Here is a 24,805-nt window from a genome sequence, read left to right as displayed (position 1 = left end):
CTTGTATTTTACAGTGAAAGAGCAACATTTTTCTTGAGTTCCAGCTTTTATCACAGATCCTACTTCATGGAAAACTCACACTTCACCCAGGAGAGAATCTTCATCAGTGCCTTTTCCAGCTTGGGATTGCTGAAAATGAGAATAAGGGAATGAACACCTGGAAAAGCACACAAATACATCAATATGAGGAGTGTCATGATATTTTCTTTCTTTGTGGCATAAATTATTGTCAAGATCAAACATACAAAGTTGATGCTGTACATGACTAAGAAGGAGAGGATAGATTTCATGGCTCTGATGTGGGCATCCATGCTGAGGTCCTTCATGGAGTTTGTCTGCATCCTGCGCTTGTGTCTCCAGAGAGAAAAGAGAAGGAAAACAGCAGAAAAGATGACAACCGTGAATGAAGCAGCATATACAAGGCCAGCAAGAAAAAAAGTTGGGAGAAGATGTTTATCCCTTCTGAAAGTTACTTCCCAAAAATTTTCTTGGTAGGTGGAAGTGAGATTGTTCCCCTGTAGACTTTCACTGAGATCAGAGATAATGATGCTGATAGCCAAGGCTAAAATCTCTGACCCCAACAAGATCCAGGGCACCATCCTGTCAATTTTTACTTTCAGGTAGTTGAAGAGCCTGTTCCTGAAACTGGCAATTTTTATGCAGTAGAAACCACAAAGACAGGCTGAGACCCACAAGCTGGAAGAATTAAAAAAGTTTGCAAAAGCTCTAAGTAGTTGACGTGTGGTTTGAACATGAAGGAAATTGGGATAAATCATTGAAAGGAAGCGGTATATCCATGTGAAGCACAAATAGGAAATCCTGGAGCATGCCAGCAGCAGCAAGATCTTCTCATTAGAGTTCAGGGTTTTCTTTTTGACCCAGGCAATGCAAAGCACACAAACGATGAAAGCATTTATCCACATGCCAGCAAACACCTCCAGGGTGATGATGGCCACAGTTGTGGCCCCATATGAAGTGACATTGGATTGCTGTGGAGGGTGACAAGCTTCCATGGTGTGAGCTGGGGAGCAGAGCTGTGCTGGCCAAGGGGGCTGTGGCAGCAGAGCCTGAGGCAGGTCAGTGGCTGCTGTTGGTGGAGTGTCAGGGATGGCAAGAGCAGCTTTATAGAGCTGCTGCTGCTGCTGCTGCTGGTGGGGGGATTTTGGTGGTGCTGCTCTGGGCAGCAGGGCAGGTGCAGGGATGTAAATGTGCTGGGTATCCCCTTACCCGGGGCCAAAGTCACTCTTGACTATTTGAATGTTGGTTCAGGTGAGGCTGTACTGGGTGCCAGAAACAGTGGAGATGTTTTTGTGTGGTGGAGAGTTTTGTGTTTTTGAGAGTGATCCCTGTTTGATCAGTGTCAGGCTTCAGGATCTGGGTTCTTCTGTCCCTTCTTTGCCTATGATCATCAGAGCTGGCTGTGCTCAGCAGGTGCAGGCATTCAATGTCCTTTTTAGTCTCAGAGTCTGGGTGCTGTAAAGTTCAACCCAGATGCTGGAAAAGTGGAGTTTATTTTGATCCTTCACAGACACTGAAATCCGTGTTTGTTTTTCCAATGGCATTAGCTTAAGAATAAGTCATGTGAGACATAATGGGAAAGGCAATGCAAGGTGCAGAAAATAAGGCTGGATTTTTTTATAAGTACAATTTTGAGGATATGGTGGAAAAGGGTAAAAATGGGGAAATGTCCCTGTGCCAGGGTTCTGATCTCATCAGCTTGGGAAAGTGAAGGCTTTTAAAGATGGTACCATGCTGAGTTTCCCCCACCCTGCAGTGCCCTAAAGCTTCCATATGATTTTAGAGCGTTAAAGCTGTGAGGTTTTTCCCAGGCAAGTTGTGTTAAGCTCTGTAGGGCATGGAATGCCCATGCATTTTGGATTAGTCCAGGACCTGTCACATTCAGCCGTGCACATCAGGACCACAGTAACCAAGGAGATCTCATCTGATGCTGTGTTGGAAGCAGGGAAAATGAAACCCCAACCAAGAGATCTGTGGTTACAGGAAAGGAGCCACCATGATTTTCTCTCTTCCAAATCATGACATCCATGTTTTCTGTGGGTTAAAAGTGCCAGCAGTGTGTTACATGAATACTGATATCACATCCTCCTAATTGTGATATTTTTGTACTTCATAAACACTTGGAATGTGACCCAGAGCAGTTTTCCATACTGTGCCAGCCCTGGGCAGCCACTGCCATTGACTTCTGACACCTTTCATGTGTCAGCTTCTCCAGGCTGGGCACATCCTGCATCTGTCCCCATGGGTTGTGCAGGGTGGCTGTGCTGATGGACACCCTGTCCCCTCCAGAGCCAGCTGAGTGGAGCTGGTGCACAGGACAGGGATTCTGTGCTGGCTGTCACATTCTCAGGGGTTTCACAGAAATGGAAGAAGGGATCTGCAGCGTGGTTCCCTTGGGCTGTGGTGTTTTGTGTAGTAACATCTGTAGGTGCTGGGTTTTGCCTACTGATTCTTGTGGCATGTGAGGTTGTGAGGAGTAGATGTTGCACAGCATGTAGGAAACAATATGGATCTTCCAGGGCTTTCCTGTAAAATCTGTCAGGATTGGCAGGTTAGAGGATGAAGTGCATGAATAGCAGCAGAGGAAGAAGGGATATGTGGCTCTCCCTGTTGTTTCTAGGCCGTTCACAGGGGTGATGTGTCCAGCAGAGCTGCTTACGATCTGCCTCTGCACCTGAGCTGCTGGTAGAAGTGACCAATTCAGGTGAATTTTGTAAATGCTGGCACTATTTTGTGTTTCACCTGCTGTGATGGGTTGACCCCAGGGAGAAGCCAGAACTCCTCTGAGCTGTTCCTTCTCTCTCACCCGCAGGAACGGCAGGGGTTAAAAACAGGCTGGAAACACTCAGGGTTCAAAGTAATGGCAGGGAGATCACTCACCAGTTACTGTCATGGACAATATGTGTTTGACATCCGGAAAATGAATTTAATTTATTTAAATATAGAAAACAGAACTGGAAAAGGTGTGATGAACATGCAGTGCCCTGGCTGTGGTCAGGAGAGAATTGTCAAGGGACTCAGTGTCCTTTTCAGTTTGAGAGTCTGGATGCTGCAACATACAACCTCAATGCTGGAAACGTGGAGTTTATTTCGGGGCTTCACAAGCATCGAAATCCAAATTTGTTATTGCATTGGAATTACCATAAGAATAAGTGTATGGCCCCATAGTGGGGCAGGTGATGGGAGCCAAGAAAGGAAAGCTGGTACTTTTTCAAAGTTGAAATTGGATCATATGGAGGAAAAGGGGAAAAATAGGGAAACGTCCCTGTGCCAGGGTTCCGATTTTCTCTCTTCCAAATGATGATAGCCATGTTTTCTGTGGTATATAAGTGCCAGCAGAATGTTACATGAATATTCATATCACATCCTCCTAATTGCATTATTTTTGGCAATCATAAAGCCTTGTGGATGTGGCCCAGAGCAGTTTTCCATATCGTGCCAGACCTGGCAGCCATTCCCATTGACTTCTGACACCTTTCATGTGTCAGCTTCTCCAGGCTGGGCACATCCTGCATCTGTCCCCATGGGCTGTGCAGGGTGGCTGTGCTGATGGACACCCTGTCCCCTCCAGAGCCAGCTGAGTGGGGCTGGTGCACAGGACTGGGATTCTGTGCTGGCTGTCACATTCTCAGGGGTTTCACAGAAATGGAAGAGGGAATCTGCAGCGTGGTTCCCTGGGGCTGTGGTGTTTTGTGTGGTAACATCTGCAAGGTGCTGGGTTTTTGCCTACCGAATCTTGTGGCATGTGAGGTTGTGAGGGGTGGATGTTGCACTGCATGTAGGGAATGGATGGATCTTCCAGGGTCTTCTTGTGAAATCAACTTTTAGGTTTCAGGTTAGAGGATGAAGTGCATGAGCATCAGCATGGAAAGAAGGGAGGTGTGGCTGTTCCTGTTCTTTCAAGGCCTTTCACAGGGGAGATGTGTCCAGCAGAACTGCTTATGATCTGCGTCTGGGCCTGAGCTGATGACAGAAATGATCAGTTTGGGTTCTGCTGTTTTCTTGCTGGGGCTATTTCGTGTTTCACCTGCTCTGGAGGATTGACCTTGGGCAGCTGTCTAATTCCCACCCAGCTGCTCCTTCGCTCTCACCTACAGGTACGGCAGGGGTGAAAAACAGGCTGGAAAATCCCATGGATGGTGATAATGGCAGGGAGATTATTTACCAGTTACTGTCATGGACAGAAGAGTCTTGAGAAGAACAAAATCAAGTTATTTATTGACTGTTGGAAATACTGTAGATGGATAAAAAACTAACAGAAATTTAGGACCTGCTGCCTCCACCTTCCCCTTCTTCCTCGGATCAATTTGTCTCCTCTTTCCCAGGTTCTCTACATCTTTCCCCTGCATCAGTGCAGAGGGATGGGGAATGGGGGTTGCAGTCAGTTCATAACAGGTTGTCTCCTCCACTCTTGCCTCGCACTTTTCCCCTGCTCTAGCAATGGTCCCTCCCTTGGGCTGCAGTCCTTCAGCATGAGCTGATTCCAGCGTGGCCTCTGCATGGGCTGCCATCCTTGAGGATACACCCACCCCACCTGTTGTGCTGTGGGGTTCTCCTGGGGCTGCATGTGCCTCTCCACCACAGACCTCCATGGGCTGCAGGGCACAGTTGCCTCACCATGGTCCTCTTCACAGGCTGCAGGAGAATTCTTTCTCCAGCACATGGAGCAACCTATCCCCTCCCTTCCTTGGCCCTGTTCTTCAGGACTGTTTCTCACAATATTCCTGAGTCCTCACTGCTGGGACATGTTCCATCCATTTCTGGACTTCAATGCGCAGAAGGCCACAATTGTTTCAGGATACAGTCCTGGAAAACAGAATGAAATCTCCTCAGGCCAGGTGTCATGAACTTGTTATAGAAATATTGATTCAACTCCAAATGCTTCCTAGCTCCAGAAGGTGGATTGGTGTGTTGCAAAGTAGCATTAATTATTTGTTTGCTTGTTTCTGGGCAGTTGCTGTTGAAGGAGAGTTGGGTAGTTTGGTGAGGCAGCCTGCTACAATGTGTGGTCTTTGGAAAAAGTGCTACTGCAGTGGTTGAGAGGTTGCGGTGGCCTAAATGGTTGTATCTCTCAGTTCAGAAGCAGGAAGGAAGCTTTTTGAAGGTGAGATGAGAAATGCACACCTGGCACTGGGAGTGAGGTAAAATGACCCTCTGAGCGTGAGCTGGAGAAATAAAGGAGCAGTTCAGATTCTGCTCTGTTTCTCCTGGTGTGAAGGAAGCTTTCCTGTCTCACCACCCAGGAGGCCTCTGACAGTCATGCCCCACCACCAGAGACTGTCACTGCGGGGACCAAAGCCCCTTCACTGTGGGCAGCTGCCCCACTCCACTCCCTGCACACAGCACGCTCAGAGCCAGACCAGGTTTCCTCACCAGCCTTGCACTGGGTTTCCCATAGTAGAGTCTCAGGCCCCTGGAGCTTTAAAGCACTTTAATCATGGCACAGTAACACAGAAGCATCTCAGGCTGGGTGCCTCTGAGGAGCTGACCCAAACAATTGGATCCCTGGGATTTTGTGTCCTTCCTGTCCATGCCCAGGATGATTGGAGTGCCTTAAGTGTCCAGTCACCTGGCTGGTGCAACAGGTCCCTGTGCCCTTTGGCTTGCAAGGCTTGGCACTGTGCTTGGGATTGCCAGCACTTCCCCACAACCTGCAGCCCCCTCCCATTGCAGCTGCTCCCTGAGCTGTCTGCACTGAATGTATTCTTCCACACTGGAACTATTTCACATTTGCAGGCCCTGTCATGGTGAGTTGACTGTGGGCAGCTCCTAGAGCCCTCTGCTCAGTCACTCCTTCACTCTCACTCTGGAGTAGGACAGGGGTGGCAAATAAGATGGAACTGCTCATGAGTCAAGATAAAGACAGGGGAATCACTCACCCATTATTCTCACAGACAAAACAGACTTGACACAGGGAAAATCAGTTTAATTTATTGCCTCCTGAACACAGAGTAGGATGATGTAGAACATGCACAAAACTAGAATATTTTATCTTCACTCCCCAAAAATCTCAGGCTCAATTTAACTCATTCAGAGATTCTCTATCACCTCCTCTCCTCAGGAGCACAGGAGGACAGGGAGTGGGGGTTGTAGTCAGTTCATAAAAAGTTGTGTCCTTCACTGCTTCAGCATGGCTCCTCCCATGGCCTGCAGTCCTTTAGAACTTCTCTTTTCCCAGAGGAGCCACAATGGTCACTGATGAGATGAGTGGTGTCCAGTGCTGGATCCATTGGAGTGCCTGGAGTTGGCTATTCCCAGCATGGGACAGCCTTGACCTCACCTGATTGAGACCCCCCAGGCCCCCAGCTGCAGCTCCTGGCCCAGGCACCCCGTACATCTGCCTGTGGGTCACTGCGAGATGAAGCTATGGCTTCCTTCCACACTGCACCTTGCACAAAACCCACCTTCCTGGGGCTGTAACGGTGCCAGAGTGCACTGGGAAAAGCCAGTCTCATCTCCAGGTCAGGCCAGGAGAGCAGTCCCACAGAGCAGGCAATGCTGTCCTTGCAGGCAGTGGGGCACAGGGAACACGCAGGGCTGCAGTGGGAAGGGGGCTCTGCACCCCCTGAGCTCCCCGGGGCCGTTCCTGCCTCGCTGTTTGTGGGTCAGTGACCACCTCTGGTGAGTGCCAGGGCTCAGCGTCTTCACACAGAGCTATCAGCCACTGCCAGACTGTGACACAGCCCACAACAGATCACACAGCACAGGGCCACAGCAGAAGGAAAGGTAAACCAAAATAGAGATAAAGCTGTTGTTTCATTCAGTCTATTCAATCTGTGAAAATCCAATTGTTCGAGGCAGGCTTGCAGTGTGATTACTGTTCTTTTGCATCCAGCGCCTGTACAAGGGATAAATGACTTTGCTACTGACAATAATTTAATTCCAAGAGCTGTTTTAATTAAATGGAAATTTAAATTCGTTTACCTCGTACTAATATTAAAGAGTTTGAAATGTATATTATTTATGTCTAAGCTGAACTTCTCTACAATCTATACTGCCTAGAGAGTTTCAATGAAAATGAATTGAACTTGTTTTCTCTGAAGATATTTTGCATGAGCTCCAGCATTCGTTACAGTTTCTACCTCATGCAAAACTTGCGCATCAGACAGCAGAGAATCCTAAGCAGTGTCTTTTCCAGCTTGGGATTGCTGAAAATGAGAATAAGGGAATGAACACCTGGATAAGCATGTTGAATTACGTAACCAAGTAATATCACGAGATTTTGGTGCTTCATGGAATAAATTAGAGTCAAGATCAAAAACACACAAAGTTGATGCTGTACATTGTTAAGAAGGAGAGGATAGATTTCATGGCTCTGATGTGGGCATCCATGCTGAGGTCCTTCATGGAGTTTGTCTGCATCCTGCGCTTGTGTCTCCAGAGAGAAAAGAGAAGGAAAACAGCAGAAAAGATAACTGCCATGAATGAAGTGGTATATAAAAAACCAGTGAGAAAATAAAGAGAGAAAAAATGTTCCTCTATTCCGATACATGCTTGCCAAAGTATTTCTTGGCAGGTGAAATTCAGGTTTTTACAGACAGCTTTATCAATAATGTTGTAGACGAGAATTCCAATAATCAGGGAGAAGATCACTGTCCCCAATAGAAGCCATGGCACCATCCTGTCAATTTTTACTTTCAGGTAGATGAAGAGCCTATTCCTGAAATTGGCAATTTTTATGCAATAAAAAGCACAAAGACAGGCAGAAAACCACAAATTAGAACAATTAAAATAGCTATAAGCACTATCAAGTATTTGAAGTACGGGATGTACCAGAAGGCAGTAGGGGGAAATTTCTGAGAGAAAGACATATATCCATGAGAAAATTCTATCCACCAACAGGTTCCGAACTCATCTGCTTGGGAAAGTGAAGGCTTTTAAAGATGGCACCATACTGAGTTCCCCCCACACTGCAGTGCCCTCAAGTTTCCAAATGAATTTAGACCCTGATAGATGTGAGGTTTTTCCCAGGCAAGTTGTGTTAAGCTCTGTAGGGCATGGACTGCCCGTGCACTTTGAGTTAGTCCAGGACCTGTCCCATTTGGCCTTGCACATCAGGACCACAGTAAGCAAGGAGATCTCATCTGATGCTGTGGTGGAAGCAGGAAAATTGAAACCCCAACCAGGAGCTCTATGGCTACAGGAAATGAGCCACCAGGATTTTCTCTCTTCCAAATCATGATAGCCATGTTTTCTATGGGATATAAGAGCCAGCACTATGTTACATGAATATTCATATCACATCTTCTTAATTGTGTTTTTTTTGTACTTCATAGACACTTGGAGTGAGACCCAGAGCAGTTTTCCATATCGTGCCAGCCCTGGGCAGCCACTGCCATTGACTTCTGACACCTTTCATGTGTCAGCTTCTCCAGGCTGGGCACATCCTGCATCTGTCCCCATGGGTTGTGCAGGGTGGCTGTGCTGATGGACACCCTGTCCCCTCCAGAGCCAGCTGAGTGGAGCTGGTGCACAGGACAGGGATTCTGTGCTGGCTGTCACATTCTCAGGGGTTTCACAGAAATGGAAGAAGGGATCTGCAGCGTGGTTCCCTGGGGCTGTGGTGTTTTGTGTGGTACCATCTGTAGGTGCTGGGTTTTCCCTGCTGAGTCTTGTGGCATATGAGGTTGTGGGGCATGAAATTTTATTGCATGTGTGAAATAAGATGGATCTGCCAGGGCTTTCCTGTGAAAGGGATCAGGACTGCCACGTTAACGGTTGAAGTGCATGAGCAGCAGCAGAGGAAGAAGGGATATGTATGTGGCTGTTCCTGTATGTTCTAAGACCTTCACAGGGGAGATGTGTCCAGCAGAGCTGCTTACGATCTGCCCTCTCTCACCCACAGGAAGGGCAGGGGTTAAAAAAAAGTATGCAAAAATGTATGGTTTGATATAAAGGGAGGGAGATCACTCACTAGCTACTGTCATGGACAACATGTGTTTGAAATTAGGAAAATGAATTTATTTTATTAGTCTGCATCCTGCGCTTGTGACTCCAGAGAGAGAAGAGAAGGCAAACAGCAGAAAAGATGACAACCAAGAATGAAGCAGCATATCCAAATCCAGCAAGAAAATAAGAGGAGAAGAAATGTTTATCCATTTTGATTCTTGCTTCCCAGAAATTTTCTTGGCTGGTGAAAGTGTGGTTTTCCCACTGCACAGTTTCAATGAGGTCATAGACAACGATGCCCATAGCCAAGGCTAAGATCTCTGACCCCAACAAGATCCAGGGCACCATCCTGTCAATTTTTCCCTTCAGGTAGATGAAGAAGCTGTTCCTGAAACTGGCAATTTTTATGCAGTAGAAACCACAAAGACAGGCTGAGACCCACAAGTTGGAATAATTAAAAGTGGTTTGAAATGTTGCAATTAGTTGAACTGTGGGGTGAACATGAAGGAATTTGGGATAAATTATTGAAAAGAAGTGGGATACAGGCTTCAGGATCTGGGTTCTTCTGTCTCTTTGTCACCAATGATTCTCGCTCAGAGTGGGGTTTGCCCTGTGTAAAGCATTGCCAGGGCATTGAGATGAGTAATTCAGTCAGGGAATTGTATTGTGAAAAACTTTCATATTGATCTGCTCAATTCTTTGTGTCCTTTCTCTTTCTACCAGTCTGAGCTCAGTACAGGCCAAGAGTATATATAGATATTTTCTATGTAATGTAGTTCAAGATTTTATATTTGTTTTATCTTTTTTGCAATCTGATTTTAGACACTATTGTAAGTTTTCAATTGTGCAAGTCTAAAAATAAATAGTAAATTGCTTATAAAATCAATTTTCTATCTGTCCTCAATCTTGTTTCAGTGGTCCTGTGCTCCAAGTTGACAACATTTGAGATTACATTATAACATGCAATAAAATTTTCCAGTGGTACCTGAACAATGCCTTGAATGTCCAAAAGCCTGTTTGTCTCACCACTCTCGGTGTATTTAATGAAAGATTATCTCTCTATGACCTTTGCCAAAATTACTCCACTACAGGGTATTCTGCTAATTGCCTTCTGCTCTTTCATCCAGGCTGATATTTTTATATAGGCTCCTATTTTTAATGTACACTTATTCATTTTTTCTATCTAGAATTATAGGTATTTATGATACTTTAAAATCAGAGCAACTGCTGTTGTTATCCTCTGCTGTGTATTTCAGATCTGAATGCTGAAGGTGTTAACCTGGAGGCATTTGACAAGTTCAATCTTGTGTTGATTTCAAGCCCTGCAATGGTAAACAGACTTACCTAAAAATTGGGAAGGTGATGGGTAATTTTTTTATTAAAAATGTGGTTGGTGCCACTTTGATATGACATTTTTTCCAGCTCAGGAGACACTTGTTTTTGTTCTTGCTTTTACGAAGGACATAAATTTCAGGCACATTTCTGTGTCTGAGTTTTTCTGTGTTGTAGTGGAGTTAAAATCAATACAACCAGATTAACAAAAGGTATTATCTGCATTTAGTGACACCAGGTAGTGCCTGTGTCTAGGAATCCAGGTTGGATCTGCCCTTGGGTCTGGGAATACTGATGCACAGTATTTTTGGGCACTTCATGCAATGTGGAGTAAGAGACCAAAAGGCTGTAAGAGACCTGCTGTACTTCCCAGAGTGGAAGAGCAGCAGCTTTTCCCATCACCAAGTTTTTCACAGAACTGCAGCCAATGGAATAATGTGCATGCACTGCCCTCCAGGGAGGACAAAATGAAACTGGTGCTGGAGTCCCTCTGCTATGGAGACAGGCTGAGAGCTGGGGCTGTTCAGCCTGGAGAAGAGAAGGTTCCAGGGAGACCTTAGAGCACAGCGCTGTGCCTAAAAGGCATCCAAGAGACCCCCTATATGTATCTATGAAAACAAATGTGTGCCTTCAGAATGACTTATTGTCAGACATCTGCTTTAGGTTCTTGAGTTATTTTAAAGTTAAGGGTACTAAAAACCAAGTGGTTTTCAGACAGCTCTGCTTTTGCTTCATTTTTTTTGCTTCCTTTCTCACATCCACTGCAAAACATCTGGAAGTATGGCCTTGGTGCTGTGTTTGGACTCTCTTTGCTTGCCTCTGAAAACAGTCTTGACATGCTGTATCTTGAGACATGCTTATTTTGCTAGTAGTATGTCCTGTTCAGGTTAGGTGTCAGCAACAATCCTTCCTAAAAGAAAGTGTTGAAGAACATTCATTTATGATAGGTGAAGGATTAGTGTTCTGAGGTCCTTCTTCTCTAAACAAGAAAAGATCTCTGTACTTTTTCCTCTGCTGTGTTATCTCTTTTGAATAGATTCCTACTTTGTTTTGTTTAGAGAAAAATATGTTGCTTAGCTTGAAGGACTGACTTCTTTCTAGGACAGACCCATTTCCTACTCAAAACCTACTTACTCAAGCTCTCTGCCTTGTGCCATGACACTTGGGTAGTGGTGTCATGGCACAAGCCCTTTTCTACCTAATTGCTGAACATAGAAGTGAACATCCTCACATCCATGATTTGCAATTTCAGATGTGAAATGGAGGAGCAGGATTCCATGCCTAAGCTAAGGGCACTCAAGCACTCCAGGGCATATGGGATCTGTGGGAATACTGATGCACAGCAAACTAGGGATTTCTAGAGCCCTTCCTGACCCATGTCCCTGAGAAAGAAGATAGCAAGATTCAGGACAAGAGTTTGTGATCTGTGAAACCCACCTGGAAGGCCAAGGATTACTAAGTGACTGCTCTGGAGGCAGAGAGTGGCAGGTTGTGCACGGAGCATCAGATTTGGGGTGGGATCATCTGAGGAAAGACACTGTCAGGGGATTCATAATCATATCTCTCTTACATCTAATCTTTACAATGTGGTGTTAATTATTAATTGAAACCAGCACTGGGCCAAATTCTAATGGCACTGGAGTGCTATAAACCTGGAATAATTCTGCTTAAGAGTGTGGCTTTTCTCCTGTGCAGTCAAGATGATAATGCTGACAGGTAACAAACACAGGGGAAGGAGTCAGCAACTTTGGGCCAGAGGGAGAAGTTGTTATGTGAAGCCTGGGTGGGTCTTTCACCAGCTGCACTGAAGACATGAAGTTACCACATTCCTCTCTGCAATGTTCCTCCAAATGGACTTAGGTAGCTGATAAGAGCAATGCCATCAGGTGCCATCCAGGAGGAAATCTAACTGTTATAACCATGTCTCAAAGGTGGACTGGAGAAGACTCATTGGCTGATGCTCATTGGCTGATGCTCCATGGAAAGCTCAGCAACGTGCCCTATATAGAGCCAGAGATGAGAGAGACCATCTTCTGTTCCCACTGCAAAAATGGGCTCCAGCATCTTCCCACTCAGCCTGACACTTCTGCTGTGTTCTGTCTATGGTTCTCCAGTCTCTGTAAGTAAAACCTGATTTCTACAGGCTCCTATCAGTCCAGAGGCATCTCATACCTTATACTGGTTGTATTCTATTCTCCTCCAGGTGGGACAGCTCTCCAGTGAAGCTGGTAAGTGCTGTGTGAGCTGGTTTGAGTTTTGAAGCATTTCCTTCTACTTGCTGTGAGCCACCACATCCGAACACTTTATGTTTTGGCTGTCTTGCAGATGCTGGAGCTGGGGAGATATTCAAAGATATTCCCCAAATCAACTTGGGTGAGTTCACACCTAAATTCTCATGAGGCCTGAAGAGTTGTGAGCATAATGCTGAATTTTCAGTGTTGTAAAGGAGACTGATGGTCAGGTGGCTCATGGTAACAGGAGAATTAAAATCAAGTGAGCTCAGAGCTCTCTGTGACACCTGAATATTTCCAGGACTGTAACTCTTTGTGAACAAGGGATGCAGATACCTTTTGTTTCTGAATTTTGGACAGACCTGTGATGCTAAGGCAGAAAAGCACTCTATGATTCAGAAGGACTCGTCAGTGCCAACTGCATTTTCTGTCCATCTCTATATGATTTTTATAAATCCATGCAAACATGGAAAACAACTTAGATGTTTATTGATCGCTGTCCCATTGTGTGACTCTTGTCACTGCCTGAGAGCAAGCAGAGCTCATCAAAGGTGATCATGGATAATTGTGCCACCGCTGCCAAGAAGACTTTGCCATGAAGTAAATATTGAGTTGAAACTAGAAACTGCTGTTACTTTTATTATTACCTGTAACTCAGTGTACAGCGGCTGGTCCTTATTTATTTTCTGTAGATGCCCAAGGACATTAACTTTGTATAAGCAGGTTCAATGTGGTTTATGAAATGAAATATTTTTGAAATTCGTTGACACCATCTTTGATTAAATTCCATTTCAGCTGCTGGACTGGACCTCTTTCAGGGTGATATCTTGCTCCCTGTAAGTAATTAAAAGCTTTCTGTCACTTGTCGTTATTGAATTTTTGCTACAAATCAACTCATCTCCCTACAGTAGATACATCACCAGCTGTTAATTCTCTTTTCAGAAAAATCAGCGAAATGCCTTAAGAAATGAGACCTACAGATGGAAGTTCCCCATTCCCTATATTCTGGGTGATGACCTAGGTAATGCAGACACTTTATTCAGATTTTATCTCCAATCCTTATTTGCACTACAGTCACTGTGATAAAAAATTTGCCTTTTCCAGAACTGTTTCAAATTAAAAATATTAAACTTCACTAATAACTAGTTATTGTAGTCTTGTTTATATCAAAATTGTTTTTGTTTCTTCTACAGCTAACATAGCAAACCACAATTTAATCAAATTCAATAGTTTCTCCTTTCAATCATTTTTCCTCTGGTTCCACATGTGTATCTGTACATATCTGATGTCTCCAAGATGAACAAACTGCAATGTATGAAAGGTTCTGTCCTTGTTTTCCAGAACTGAATGCCAAAGCGGTCATTCTCCAGGCATTTGAAATGTTCCGCCTGAAGTCCTGCATTGATTTCAAGCCTTATGAAGGAGAAAGAACCTACATTTTTTTTAGCAAGCAAGATGGGTAAGGATAATAGCAATTTCTGTTTAGTTTTGCCGTGGAGATTCAGCTGGGAACTCATTCCATTTGACTGCAGCAGTCTAAAGGTTTGCTGTCAGCAGAGAAAAAGAGGCCACCAGGAAAACAAATCAGATTCTTAGACAAAAAGCTTGCAAGCAGCTGCTCCCTCTGCTGACTGTTATTTGGAGGATGAGTTCTGAAGGTGAAACCCAGCCTCACTGGGTTTTCATCAACTACTTCCACTATTCCATCTAGGGTTGTTTTCCATTTTGATGAAGACCTCCATGTACATCCTTTTAACTTACCAAGAATGTAAATAGCTAGAATTTAAGTCTGGAATTTTTTGGAAGACAGACCAAAAAAAAAAAAAAAAAAAAAAAAAAAAAAGGAAAAGAAAAAAGACAATGGAAATACAATCTATTATAATATTTCTATTGGTTTGACATGGCTCTTTAAAGAATAGTCTCTCAAAATCTGAAAGTGTTTTATGCACAGAGATTCAAGTTTTCAAGAACTGAAAGGATTTATTTCCTACATCTAAGTATGTTATGAAAGAAAATGTAGAAATGCACAAAAATCTTCTCACTGTATCAGCTATGAATACTTCTTGTCTTCCCAAAAGTTCATGTTTCTGCCTTCAGCTCTTCATTGAGTGTCCTATGACACTTCTCTTACAAGTTTGCAAGCACGATGATTTTTGACAAGTCAATGTTGAAGATCTTAATACTAGAAATGTACTTTCATACCTCTGGCCAATGAAAAGTATGGTTGCTGTTAAAAAAGACTAAATGTTGCTGTTCTAAATACTCCTGAGTCCTTTCTCTAGCCCAAGTTATGGCAAAAAAGCTCAGCCTGTTTCAATGAATTTACTGTTTTCATGTAGGTTCTGTGTTTCATGTTTCTTGGCCAAATGGCAGCTGATGCAGGACGAAACTTCTGTGGCTTTCCAAAATGCAGGGTGATCTTCCCTGCCAGAGAGGATAAGTAATGAAGTGATAGTTTCTGGGGGTTAGTCTGCTTTCAGGCTAGAGTATTTTTAGGGTATCAAGGTACATGGTCAGCATCCAAATAATGATTTATGTGACTCCTTCCATATTAAAAACTTTTACAATCTTACTCTAAATCCAGTGAGCAGATTGAAAAGTTAAACACAGAGAAGAAAACTACTGGACAGAGAGTAAGCTCTCCCTTTTTCTCAGGTGTTGGTCCATGGTGGGGGACCTGCAGACTGGACAGAACCTCTCAATTGGGTCAAGGTGTGACTACAGAGCAATTGTGGAACATGAGATCCTGCACGCTTTAGGATTTTACCATGAGCAGTCAAGGATGGACCGGGATGACTACGTGAATATCTGGTGGGATGAAATTATTGAAGGTGGGTTTTAACATTCAAGTTAGATTTTTGCTGTTCAAATTACACTTTTTGCAAAGTGTAGATTTATCAATATCCCATTTTCACTTCTAGATTTAAAGAGACCTTCCTAAGGATAGAATTTTAGAAAATTTAGAAAATTTCAGTGGGCAACACCTGAGACCACTGTATATTAAGAAATTTTGGTGCAACTTTTCTAGTCAAACCCGGACATTGTTTAAGGCCAGAATGGAGAGTCCTGCTTGGAAATCAGGACTTTTATTTCCCCTTGGCTCTTGGATTTATTTTAAAGTAATTACTAAAACTTATTTTAAACTAATTACTTCCTGTCTATGAATCTGTTTCCTTTAATCATGTAATGCAAATTGTAAACTTATTTAGATTATGAGTTTTGAGGTAGCTCTTCTGTAGGCAAAGATCCTTTCAAAATCTGAAAGGTTTTTATATTCAGATTCAGGCTTTTCTGAAACTGAAAATATTCACTTTGCGCAGGAAAAAACCCTTAAAATTATTAGATCGGATGAGAAATATAAAATAAGGCTCTGTCCTGCTCTCTCCTACCCAGGTGTATCTGCAGGTTCTTGCCTTCAGTTTTAGTATGACCATATTCAGGAGCTTTATGAGTTTCAGCAAACTCTTCACAGTCCCCCTGATCCCTAGACAGTTTTTCCTGTTGTCCCCTGTGAGATTTGATTCTGTATTACATAGCAATGATATATTTGAAAAGGAGTGACTAGAAGAGGAGTTTTAAAAAAATTTTGATAAAAGGTGCAATTCAAGTCTCTGTAAGAAAACAATTCTAAGCTCTTACATAATCTCAAGCCTTGAACTGAAGACCTTTGTGATTTGCAGAAGGGGAAGGCAGCTGTTAAGCAGAGAAAGTGTAATTACCCACCAGCACAGTCATGTGCTATTTTGTCTTTGAAAAAGAATGCCAAATATGCTGAAAGCATTATTTGCAATTGTAAATGCTGGCAAGCTCTTTTTACTTCTATACCAAAGCATGTGAAATGGCTCCCTCTCTTTGCCCTAGCAGACACCTTCATAATGAAAAACTTTCTCTAAGTACAAATTACTTCACCAAGAAACCATGTGAAACATGTTTACAAAAGCCATTTCAATAGAAATATCATATCAGTATTGTAAATCTAGGGTAAAAATATCTTTCTTTTTTCTCCAGAGATTGCTAGGGCATTATTTATTTCAAAGAAGAACAGAACCTGAAGACACTTCCAGGCTGTCATATTTGTTTCCTTTATGAGTTTCAGGGCCTCTTCTTCTTCATATATGATCTAATACCTGGGAAATATTTGCATCAATATTCACAGATTCTGGAATGGAGTACTTTAATCCTTAAAATGAATCCTTCAGGATCATTACTATTAAACCATTCCTATTAATTCTAATCTAACCTCCTATGTATCCCATTCTTTACAGCTCACTGATATTCATTTTTGAATTTACTGAAGTCACCTGTTAGAGCACAGAACTGCAATCCAAAGGCACTGCTTTGTTGTCCAAATGACAAACACAAATCTTGCTAAGTTTTAATATTTGGTTGTGAAATAATTGCTTTGGGGTATATAATTTGTGTCTTAGAAAACTGTATTGAAGGGGACATGGTAATGCCATTTCCTTTCCATTTTCTCTAAAAAGGAAGCACTTTTCTGTTCTTTTACCAGGCAAAGAGCACAATTTTGCAAAGTATGACGACACCTACATCACTGATCTGAACACCCCCTATGACTACGAATCACTGATGCACTATGAACCACTTTCATTTAACAAAAATGAAAGTGTCCCCACCATCACAGCAAAGATACCAGCGTTTGATGACATAATTGGACAACGTCTAGACCTCAGTGCCATTGACCTGGAAAGACTGAATCGCATGTACAACTGCAGTAAGTCAGAATTTAACCATGGCAAACAATTTCCTTGGTTATACTTGAGCCAGGCTGGTTCACCTCCCTTATGTCTCTAAACTCACAAAAACTCTTCTCAAATGTGCTTGAAGAGGTATGGGACAGGACCTGTGATGTCCAGATAAATACAATCAGTTTGTTCCCTTCTCAACCCTTTTTGGCTTTTCTCACTGTCAGTATTTTAGGAAAGATTAGTCAAGGAAAATCAAACCATCCACACTTTTTCTTCCATGCTGCTTCCAGCAGTTCAGACCTGTGGTCATGTTTTGCCTGTGGTGTGTGGGCAGCCTTGTTGTCCTTTTTTGAGGTGAATGCAACTGCACTTTGTCCTCTTTTACTGACATTTGGACTTAATCAGATTATTTTGCACCTGAGATTGGCTGGGTCTAGAGTCCCACACTGCCTAGGTGTTTGCTGAGCTGGTTGAAGATGTTATCACTGATCACAGTTGTTCACGAGAAGTTATTGTCCCCTTGGTGCTGCCAGCAGAAGCATCACCTTGAAGGCAAACTCAGCTGAACCAGCCAAAGGTAACTGGGTGGACTTTGCTTGGAGTGGAAGGCCAGAGCTCAAGTTAATCAATGAGAGAACTGTTATGAAGAACAATAACCTCAGCTGAAGAATGGTTAAATACACCAAGGCTGTCAAAGAGGCACCAAGACAGTCACCATCTGTCACTGCCACATGGGGCTTATTAACCTTCTGCAAAGAGGTGAAAGATTGTTGTCTTTATCCAAGGAATCCCTCCAGGAATCAATTTCCTCTTTTGAGTCATTGGGCTCACATCTGCTAACGTGAGGGCTGTCTTCTCTACAAGATGGTTATACTACCGTAAACAAACCCCCCAAAATTAAACAGAAATTTTTATGAGCTAGTAGCTCACTCTGAGGTGACCATATGTGTATTTTTTTCAGCTTCAACTCACACCTTTTTGGACCAGTGTTCTTTTGAGCTTGAAAACATCTGTGGTATGATCCAGGGCACCAAGCATGATCAAGACTGGGTCCACCAACAGGGCAGTGTGATGGGGCAGGAGGACCACACACTTTCTGGGCGCTGTAGAGGTAAAAGAAAGGAACAAAGCACTTTCTGAGCTGAGTTCTCTCCAGGGTTGATGACAATGATGGGTTCAGAGAAGTTTGTAAAGACTCTGGACACTAAACTTTTTCAATGTAGTGGAATGTTCTCCACACCAGCAATATTGAAGGAGACAAAGAACAATCTTACCTAGAGGTCTTTTAAATATAACCAGGAAAACAATTTACTGCAAGTTCCAAAGTCTGTGTAAGAGTTATATCACTTCATGATAAGAATCAAACACTTGTAGCCACTCATAAATGTTGTGTTTGCAATGCAAATGTGAAGTAAAGCTTGTGGAATTATAGTTCTGGAAATAGAAGAAAGTTGCAAAGACTGCAAATACCATGTGGAAGGGAATGAAGATAATTCCCCTGCCTGGTTAGAGAGAACCTGACAAACAGCTCAAGACCCTTCACTAAGCCTGCAGGAAGCTGCACTACCTTTATGCAGCTGCAGGTATAACTGTTGGAACAAGATGATCTTGTTCTTTCCAACCCAAACCATCCTAAGACGGTGATTCTAAGATATGTTATCTTGGACAAGAGTCCATGGAACTTTCACACAACAGCTAAAAAAAATTAACTTATTTATTTAATCATTGACTAAATTAAATAACTAAAAAGCAACACAATATAGATAAGACATGACAACTTTGTGTGATACCAAGATATGATAGGGGTGCAAATGGTGAATCCTTGTAAATATAAGGATAAAAGTAGACACTTCAAAACTAAAGTAAAGAACATTTCAATAATAGAGGAGCAGGAATTCTTAAGTAATTTTCTTATGGTCAGTCATTGAGTTTTGAATTGTTTGGGCAAGCTGTAAAAAAAGACCTTCTGCATGTTCAAGATCAGGACAGTGTTTTGTGTCCAACCCCTGTTTATTATCCTTATTGCTCATAAGAAATTATCTTACTCTTTACAAGGTAATATAGCACATGACCTCTAAGATCTCATTTTTAGATTATCTTCAGTATAAATCAAGTAAAAAAAAATGTATCTTCTAATTGCTTGTGGTAAACACTGATTTCTCTGCTTCATATATCTCTGACATTCCTGAGGAATCCAAATTCCAATTAGACAAACTAATGCAAAACTGACATGAGCTGACAGCAGTGAATTCCATATATATGCTGAACTGCTACTCCTGTTCTTATCCCAGTCTGTCTTGGATGGTTGTCAAGTGTCACTGCCTTTATTGTTCATGTTAAGTACTACTCTTCTGTTTACTAAAAGAGTGCAGATGAAATGATGAATTTACACCATGCAGCTTTGCAGGAAATGTGTAAAACAGGCAGTGACAGACTACCCTTTATTCCCAGATGCTGGCTACTTCATGTACTTCAACACCAACTCTGGCCAGGCAGATGAGGTGGCAATCCTAGAGTCCCGAATCCTTTATCCAAAGAGAACTCAGCAGTGCCTCCAGTTCTTCTACAGGACCACAGGAAGTCCTTCTGACAAATTGATCATCTGGCTGAAAGAGGATGATGGCACTGGGAACATTCGTAAGATGAGGAAAATTCAAACCTTTCAAGGTAATTCTGGAAATAAGATTAATATTTGAGTAGAGAGGAGAAGTTGTCTTTGCCCATGAACGCAGAAGACTGGCTCAGAAGCCAAAGGATTTTCCCAAAGTTACCAGAATATTTTGCAATACAGCTAAGAATTTTGGTATTACATGAACACATTTAGCAGAGAAATTATGGGTTGTAATAACGTAATTTTGGTGCTTCACAGCAGAAGTCACAACATTCCTAATATTATGTTGCACTCAGTGATTGAGAGAGACCCTAGGCCATGCTGGAGATCAGCTGACTGTGTCTCCACTGGCTGCTATATGATCTAAGAGTGGGCTGTTCAGGTGTAAAACACCTGTGCTCCTCTGCAGGCAATAAGAACCCCAGACTGATTTTTAGATAGTTGGGAATATAAAAGCATATGCAGTTTTGGAAATGTGAACTGGATTCCCACTTTGGATGATTTGCTAAATAGGACAAACTCAGCCACTGGAGCTCCATGTGATTTATGTGGTCAAAACACAAGGCCTATCATAACCTGCCTACATGAGGCTGCAGCAGTTTACAGTGAAGGATAAATCCATGAAAAAGTGTCAGGAACACATTGGGTCATTGATTCACATCCTCTTGTTTAATCTTAGCCCTTAGGCTGTTGTCCTTTGTACTGGAGGCTGTCGTTCCCTAACAGGTGAAGAATTCCTTGTACAACATGTCCAAAGCATTTAGATGACAAAACAATGTGGATATATTATAGTCATAATATCAACTTAAGATCTCTGGCCTTCAGGACTCTGTGAAGGGTCCAGTTGTCTAAAAATCCAGCTGGGATGGATGGTTAGGGGCAAGTTGCTTCATAATACCTCTAATCCCACTGATGGCAATGTTTTTCTTTCCTTTTACCAAAGCGGACACTGACTCCAACTGGAAAATTGCCCACGTAACCCTCAACGCTCAGAAGAAGTTCCGTTACCTCTTCCAAGGACTGAAGGGCAACCCCAGCTCTTCACTGGGTGGCATTGCTATTGATGATGTGACTCTGACAGAGACCCCCTGTCCCACAGCTGTGTGGGTCATTCGCAACTTCAGCAAAATCCTTGAGAACTCGTCCATCAGTGTTGTTGAAAGCCCCCGGTTTTACAGCCCTGAGGGTTATGGGTTTGGCATCAGCGTGTTGCCCAACTACCAAAACAGTGGCTATGCTCGTGTTGCCTTCCACCTGTGCAGTGGAGAGAACGATGCAGTTCTGGAGTGGCCAGCTCTGAACCGCCAGGCCACGCTCACAGTGCTGGACCAGGACCCCGACGTCCTGAAAAGGATGTCCTCGAGCAAAAGCTTCACCACAAGCAAGGACCATGTTAACTCAGGTAAGGGTGTCTGCCTGGAGGAATGTTGACAGTGATAGCCAAGGAATCTGAGTAAGAGGACTGAGTGTAGGACTCAGAACTGAGAAAATTTGGCCATATTTCCCAATTTGGAACACTTTCCTGTGTACATCTTCTCTCTGTGACTCAGAATTCCTGCCTGTGGAAGATTGTATAACATGAAAAGTGACATATATAAAGTTGATGTTATTATGAACAAACCCTGGGATATCTGAGCTTGACTCTAAATACAGATTTTTCCCAAGAGCTGGCAATTCCCTTTCTACCTTTGGTTTGTCCATTGTGATAGGTGACATATCACCACAGGTTGATGGAATGACAGCAGGGTGCAGTATTCTATTACTAAATGGTAATTTAAGTTAAAACTGCATTTTGGAGGCTCAGTCAACTTCAACACACTCAGGGAACCTCAGCCTACATGGTCTGAATGCACAACATTCACCCTTTCTCATGGATGTGTTAATTCAGAATTGTTCAGCCTGGGGAAGAGAAAGCTGAACAATCAGGGAGACCTAGTCGTGGCTTTCCGGTACCTGAAGGGAGCCTGCAAGAAAAATGGAGAGAGACAATTTACAAAAGCACAGAGTGCCAGGACAAAAGGGAATTTTCTTCAAACTGAAAGAGAGCAGGTTTAGATTGGATATTAGGAAGAAATTCTTTACAGTGAGGATGGTGAGGCACTGGAACCGCTGCCCAGAAAAACTGTGGATGCCCCATCCCTGGAATTGTCCAAGGCCAGGCTGGATGGGACTTGGAGCTTTTAGTGGAAGATGTCCCTGCCCATGGCAGGGGGTTGGAATGATGTGATCTTTTAGGTACCTTCCAATCCAAACTTTTCTGTGATTCTATTATGGAAATAAGAATAATGGGACAAAACTGAGTTTGGTACAGTATAAAATACTACACATGAATCTTCATCACTTTCTACTTTTTTCTAGTGGAATTTAAGTACATACTTTTTCAGTAGGAGCTCTTAAAGCCTAAATATGAATATGTTTAACAAAATCACAGTAATGACAAAAATCAGCTAAATTCTAAACCATAGGTACAAACTGGTCCGGGAGTTTCCTTACTCAGGAGGGAACTCCTAGCTGGTAACAGTGAGGAGGGAATTTGTATTTGATTAGTTCTCAGTGAAAGAGAAGCTGTGGAATTTCAGTGGCCTCACATAGACTAAGAATCCTCATACAGACCTAACCTGAAGATCACCTGGCACCTTTAGTTTGTCAGTCCTCTGGGATTTGTTTGGGAATTTCAGGCCTGAACTTGATTTTATAGCATAAATCACCTTTAACACAGTAATGCAGGAAAAAGTCATGTCGTACTTTGAGCTGCACAACTTTGTGGTTCTCATTTTCCCTTTGCAGGTAATGGAGGTATAATATGGGATAAACCATCAATTGCTGGAAGGTTTGATGAGTCGTGCAATTGCAACAGAAGCATAGCCTGGGGGTGGAGTAACTTCATATCTCACAGCCAGATGAGAAGGAGAAGCTTCCTGAAAAATGATGACCTTATTATTTTTGCAGAATTTAATGGTAAGGACCCCTTTCCTGACTCTCCTTACAAAATTGGTGATTCTTTCTATTTTCATACTTTCAAATAACTCTTGACACCTGTCTCCAAGATCTCTTCTAATGGGGATCAACTTTAAACAGCATTTCTTTGATGGGATACTGAAATAGGACTAGTGTCAGGTGGGTGAGGTTGACTAAAGTGATTGTGAGTTAAGAAGGATCTAAATGGCACTGAGTTTTGAAATGTGAACTTTTTGGATACCTTTAAGCACCCTGACCAGTAGCTATGTCCATTTCTAAGCATCGAGCATACTAAAGGCCATCCCCACACTGTGTTCATTTCTAAATAGAAAAACCTCATAGAAAATCACAGATTTACCTAACTAGCTTCTGTAATTTCAATATTATTTTCTACCTTATGGTTTAAATACACAGAACTTGTGGTGGTATAGCAAGAGCTCTGTAAAGGGAAAATGGACAAGGAGCATCCTCTGGTCTAGAAAGCACCCTGTGAGCCCCTGATTTAAGGCATGCTACGTATAGCATCATTTACTTATTCTGATGTCTTTCTCCTTTTTTTAAAGATATAATTCACCTCAATAACACTGAAGTTCCTGTTGGACCTGTGCAATCTGCCCTCACAGAAGGCCTCGTTCTTGAAAGGCAGAAGAGAGCAGCCCAGGACATGGTGCCCATCCAAGACCAGCTGCCTTATCTGCCAGATCCATGTGACCCAAACCCTTGTCAGAATGATGGAGTCTGTGTGAATGTGAAAGGAAAAGCAAGCTGCAGGTACCACAGACCTCCTCCCTCCTTGTCCTGGCTTTCTTCTTCAAGTAATGCAGCTAAAAAGTACTCAGAGCTGCAGACCTCAGAGGTCTAAGCCACCAGGTTGTCAAGGAATAGTAGAAACAAAACACTTTACCACAGTTGCTAGTTCCTACCAGCAGGCAGGAGGGCAGGTTTCTCAGCATAAAGCAAAGAAGCCCCATCCTGTGGTGCTTGCAGGGTGTGTAAATAGCCTCCTAACAAGGTAGGAATGTTGTGACATGAACCCCTCCAAGGGGAACTGCTCATCTGGGATAGCAAATGTGAGAACCTTGGGGTGAGGGCATGACAAGGCTCCTGATCCACTGAATCTGTGCTTTGTTTTCCCAGGTGCCCATCAGGACAAGCCTTCTTCTTCACTGGGGAGAGGTGTCAGTCAAGGCAAGTCCATGGGAGCATCCTGGGAATGTCGATTGGTGGAATTGCTGGAACCATTGTCTTAACTGTCGTCCTCATTTCCATAATGGCCAGAAGATAAAGAACTGCAGGGGGCACAAATTTCAACCTGGTTCATAAGACACCCATTTTCAATGAAAAATGATGAATGTAATTTGGAGAAAACCAGTCATCATATGGATGAAAAGCTCTGACAACAGCTTGGCAGCAATCCTTTTTTTTTTCTGAGGGATGTGGCAGTTAAAGTGTGTCATGTAGAGCTGCTGTCTGATGAAAATTTATACACGCCCTTTCTTGTGTGTATTTTGAAAATTTTGTTTCTTCATTCCATAGCAAGCAGAAGTGTTGAGAGCCTATGCCTTCACTCTCAGCCACGGTTCAAATTTAGACTAAATAACTGGTTGAACCTCTCCAAACACTGTTAAAAGTCACACCAAAACACCTGTATTAAGATTCTGGAAATGTTCCTACAAAAATTGCTCAAGGATTCTGAAGGGTACAGATACTTACGTAGGTCAGTACAGCATCACTCCCTTTCGCTGGAGCTGTGCTGGTATACTTACTCTAATTAGCTATTACACAGAATTCATAAACTCTTGCCCATACCACCTTGCCCATACCACCTTGCCCATACCAAGCCATCATAAGTGCTTCTAACTGTAGAGAACAGTTTCCCATCCTGATTCACCTCAAAGTTCCAGGAACAGGTTCACCATTGGCAAATACAGGCCTGATTCCCTGACAATCAAACAGAACTGTAGCACGTGGCTGCAGTACTTGATATTGACCTCAAATCTAAATCTTCATGATTCTACCATATTGTACAATAAATTTTGTAACATTTGTGTGCATTATAA

General features: G+C 42.9%; 3 protein-coding genes across 3 annotated transcripts; 1 reads left to right on the top strand and 2 right to left on the bottom strand.

Annotated features, from left to right (window-relative positions):
* Positions 1-59: 59 nt before the first annotated feature.
* Positions 60-1,013, bottom strand: LOC121360825 (taste receptor type 2 member 9-like). Its single transcript, XM_041480927.1, has one exon. It carries the CDS (start codon positions 1,011-1,013, stop codon positions 60-62), a length of 954 nt encoding a protein of 317 aa, XP_041336861.1.
* Positions 1,014-7,096: 6,083 nt separating this feature from the next.
* On the bottom strand, positions 7,097-11,396 carry LOC121360766 (taste receptor type 2 member 7-like). The gene is given in 4 exon segments (XM_041480841.1): positions 7,097-7,276; positions 7,279-7,448; positions 9,066-9,478; positions 11,374-11,396. Coding segments are annotated over 4 exon segments (786 nt in total).
* An 893-nt stretch (positions 11,397-12,289) lies between these two features.
* Positions 12,290-24,751, top strand: MEP1A (meprin A subunit alpha). The gene is made up of 14 exons (XM_041480821.1): positions 12,290-12,358; positions 12,443-12,467; positions 12,565-12,612; positions 13,266-13,306; positions 13,413-13,491; positions 13,812-13,929; positions 15,126-15,301; positions 16,981-17,202; positions 18,138-18,287; positions 19,628-19,843; positions 20,731-21,189; positions 22,575-22,745; positions 23,309-23,516; positions 23,883-24,751. The coding sequence occupies exons 1-14, from the start codon at positions 12,290-12,292 to the stop codon at positions 24,028-24,030; spliced, it is 2,130 nt and encodes a 709-aa protein (XP_041336755.1). The 3' UTR covers positions 24,031-24,751.
* Positions 24,752-24,805: the final 54 nt, after the last annotated feature.

Source organism: Pyrgilauda ruficollis, unplaced genomic scaffold (genome assembly GCF_017590135.1).
Source record: "Pyrgilauda ruficollis isolate IOZ18807 unplaced genomic scaffold, ASM1759013v1 scaffold54, whole genome shotgun sequence".
Classification (NCBI taxonomy): domain Eukaryota; kingdom Metazoa; phylum Chordata; class Aves; order Passeriformes; family Passeridae; genus Pyrgilauda; species Pyrgilauda ruficollis.
Note: the sequence above shows the minus strand (reverse complement) of the source record. Positions and strands in the feature narration are given on the sequence as shown.

Excerpts from the sequence above, each read along its gene's own strand:
- LOC121360825 (XM_041480927.1), bottom strand. The coding sequence starts at position 1,013 with ATGGAAGCTTGTCACCCTCCACAGCAATCCAATGTCACTTCATATGGG.
- MEP1A (XM_041480821.1), top strand. The coding sequence starts at position 12,290 with ATGGGCTCCAGCATCTTCCCACTCAGCCTGACACTTCTGCTGTGTTCT. Across the intron at positions 17,203-18,137 it reads GAATCGCATGTACAACTGCA|CTTCAACTCACACCTTTTTG; the intron begins GTAAGTCAGAAT and ends TATTTTTTTCAG. Across the intron at positions 21,190-22,574 it reads CAAGGACCATGTTAACTCAG|GTAATGGAGGTATAATATGG; the intron begins GTAAGGGTGTCT and ends TTCCCTTTGCAG.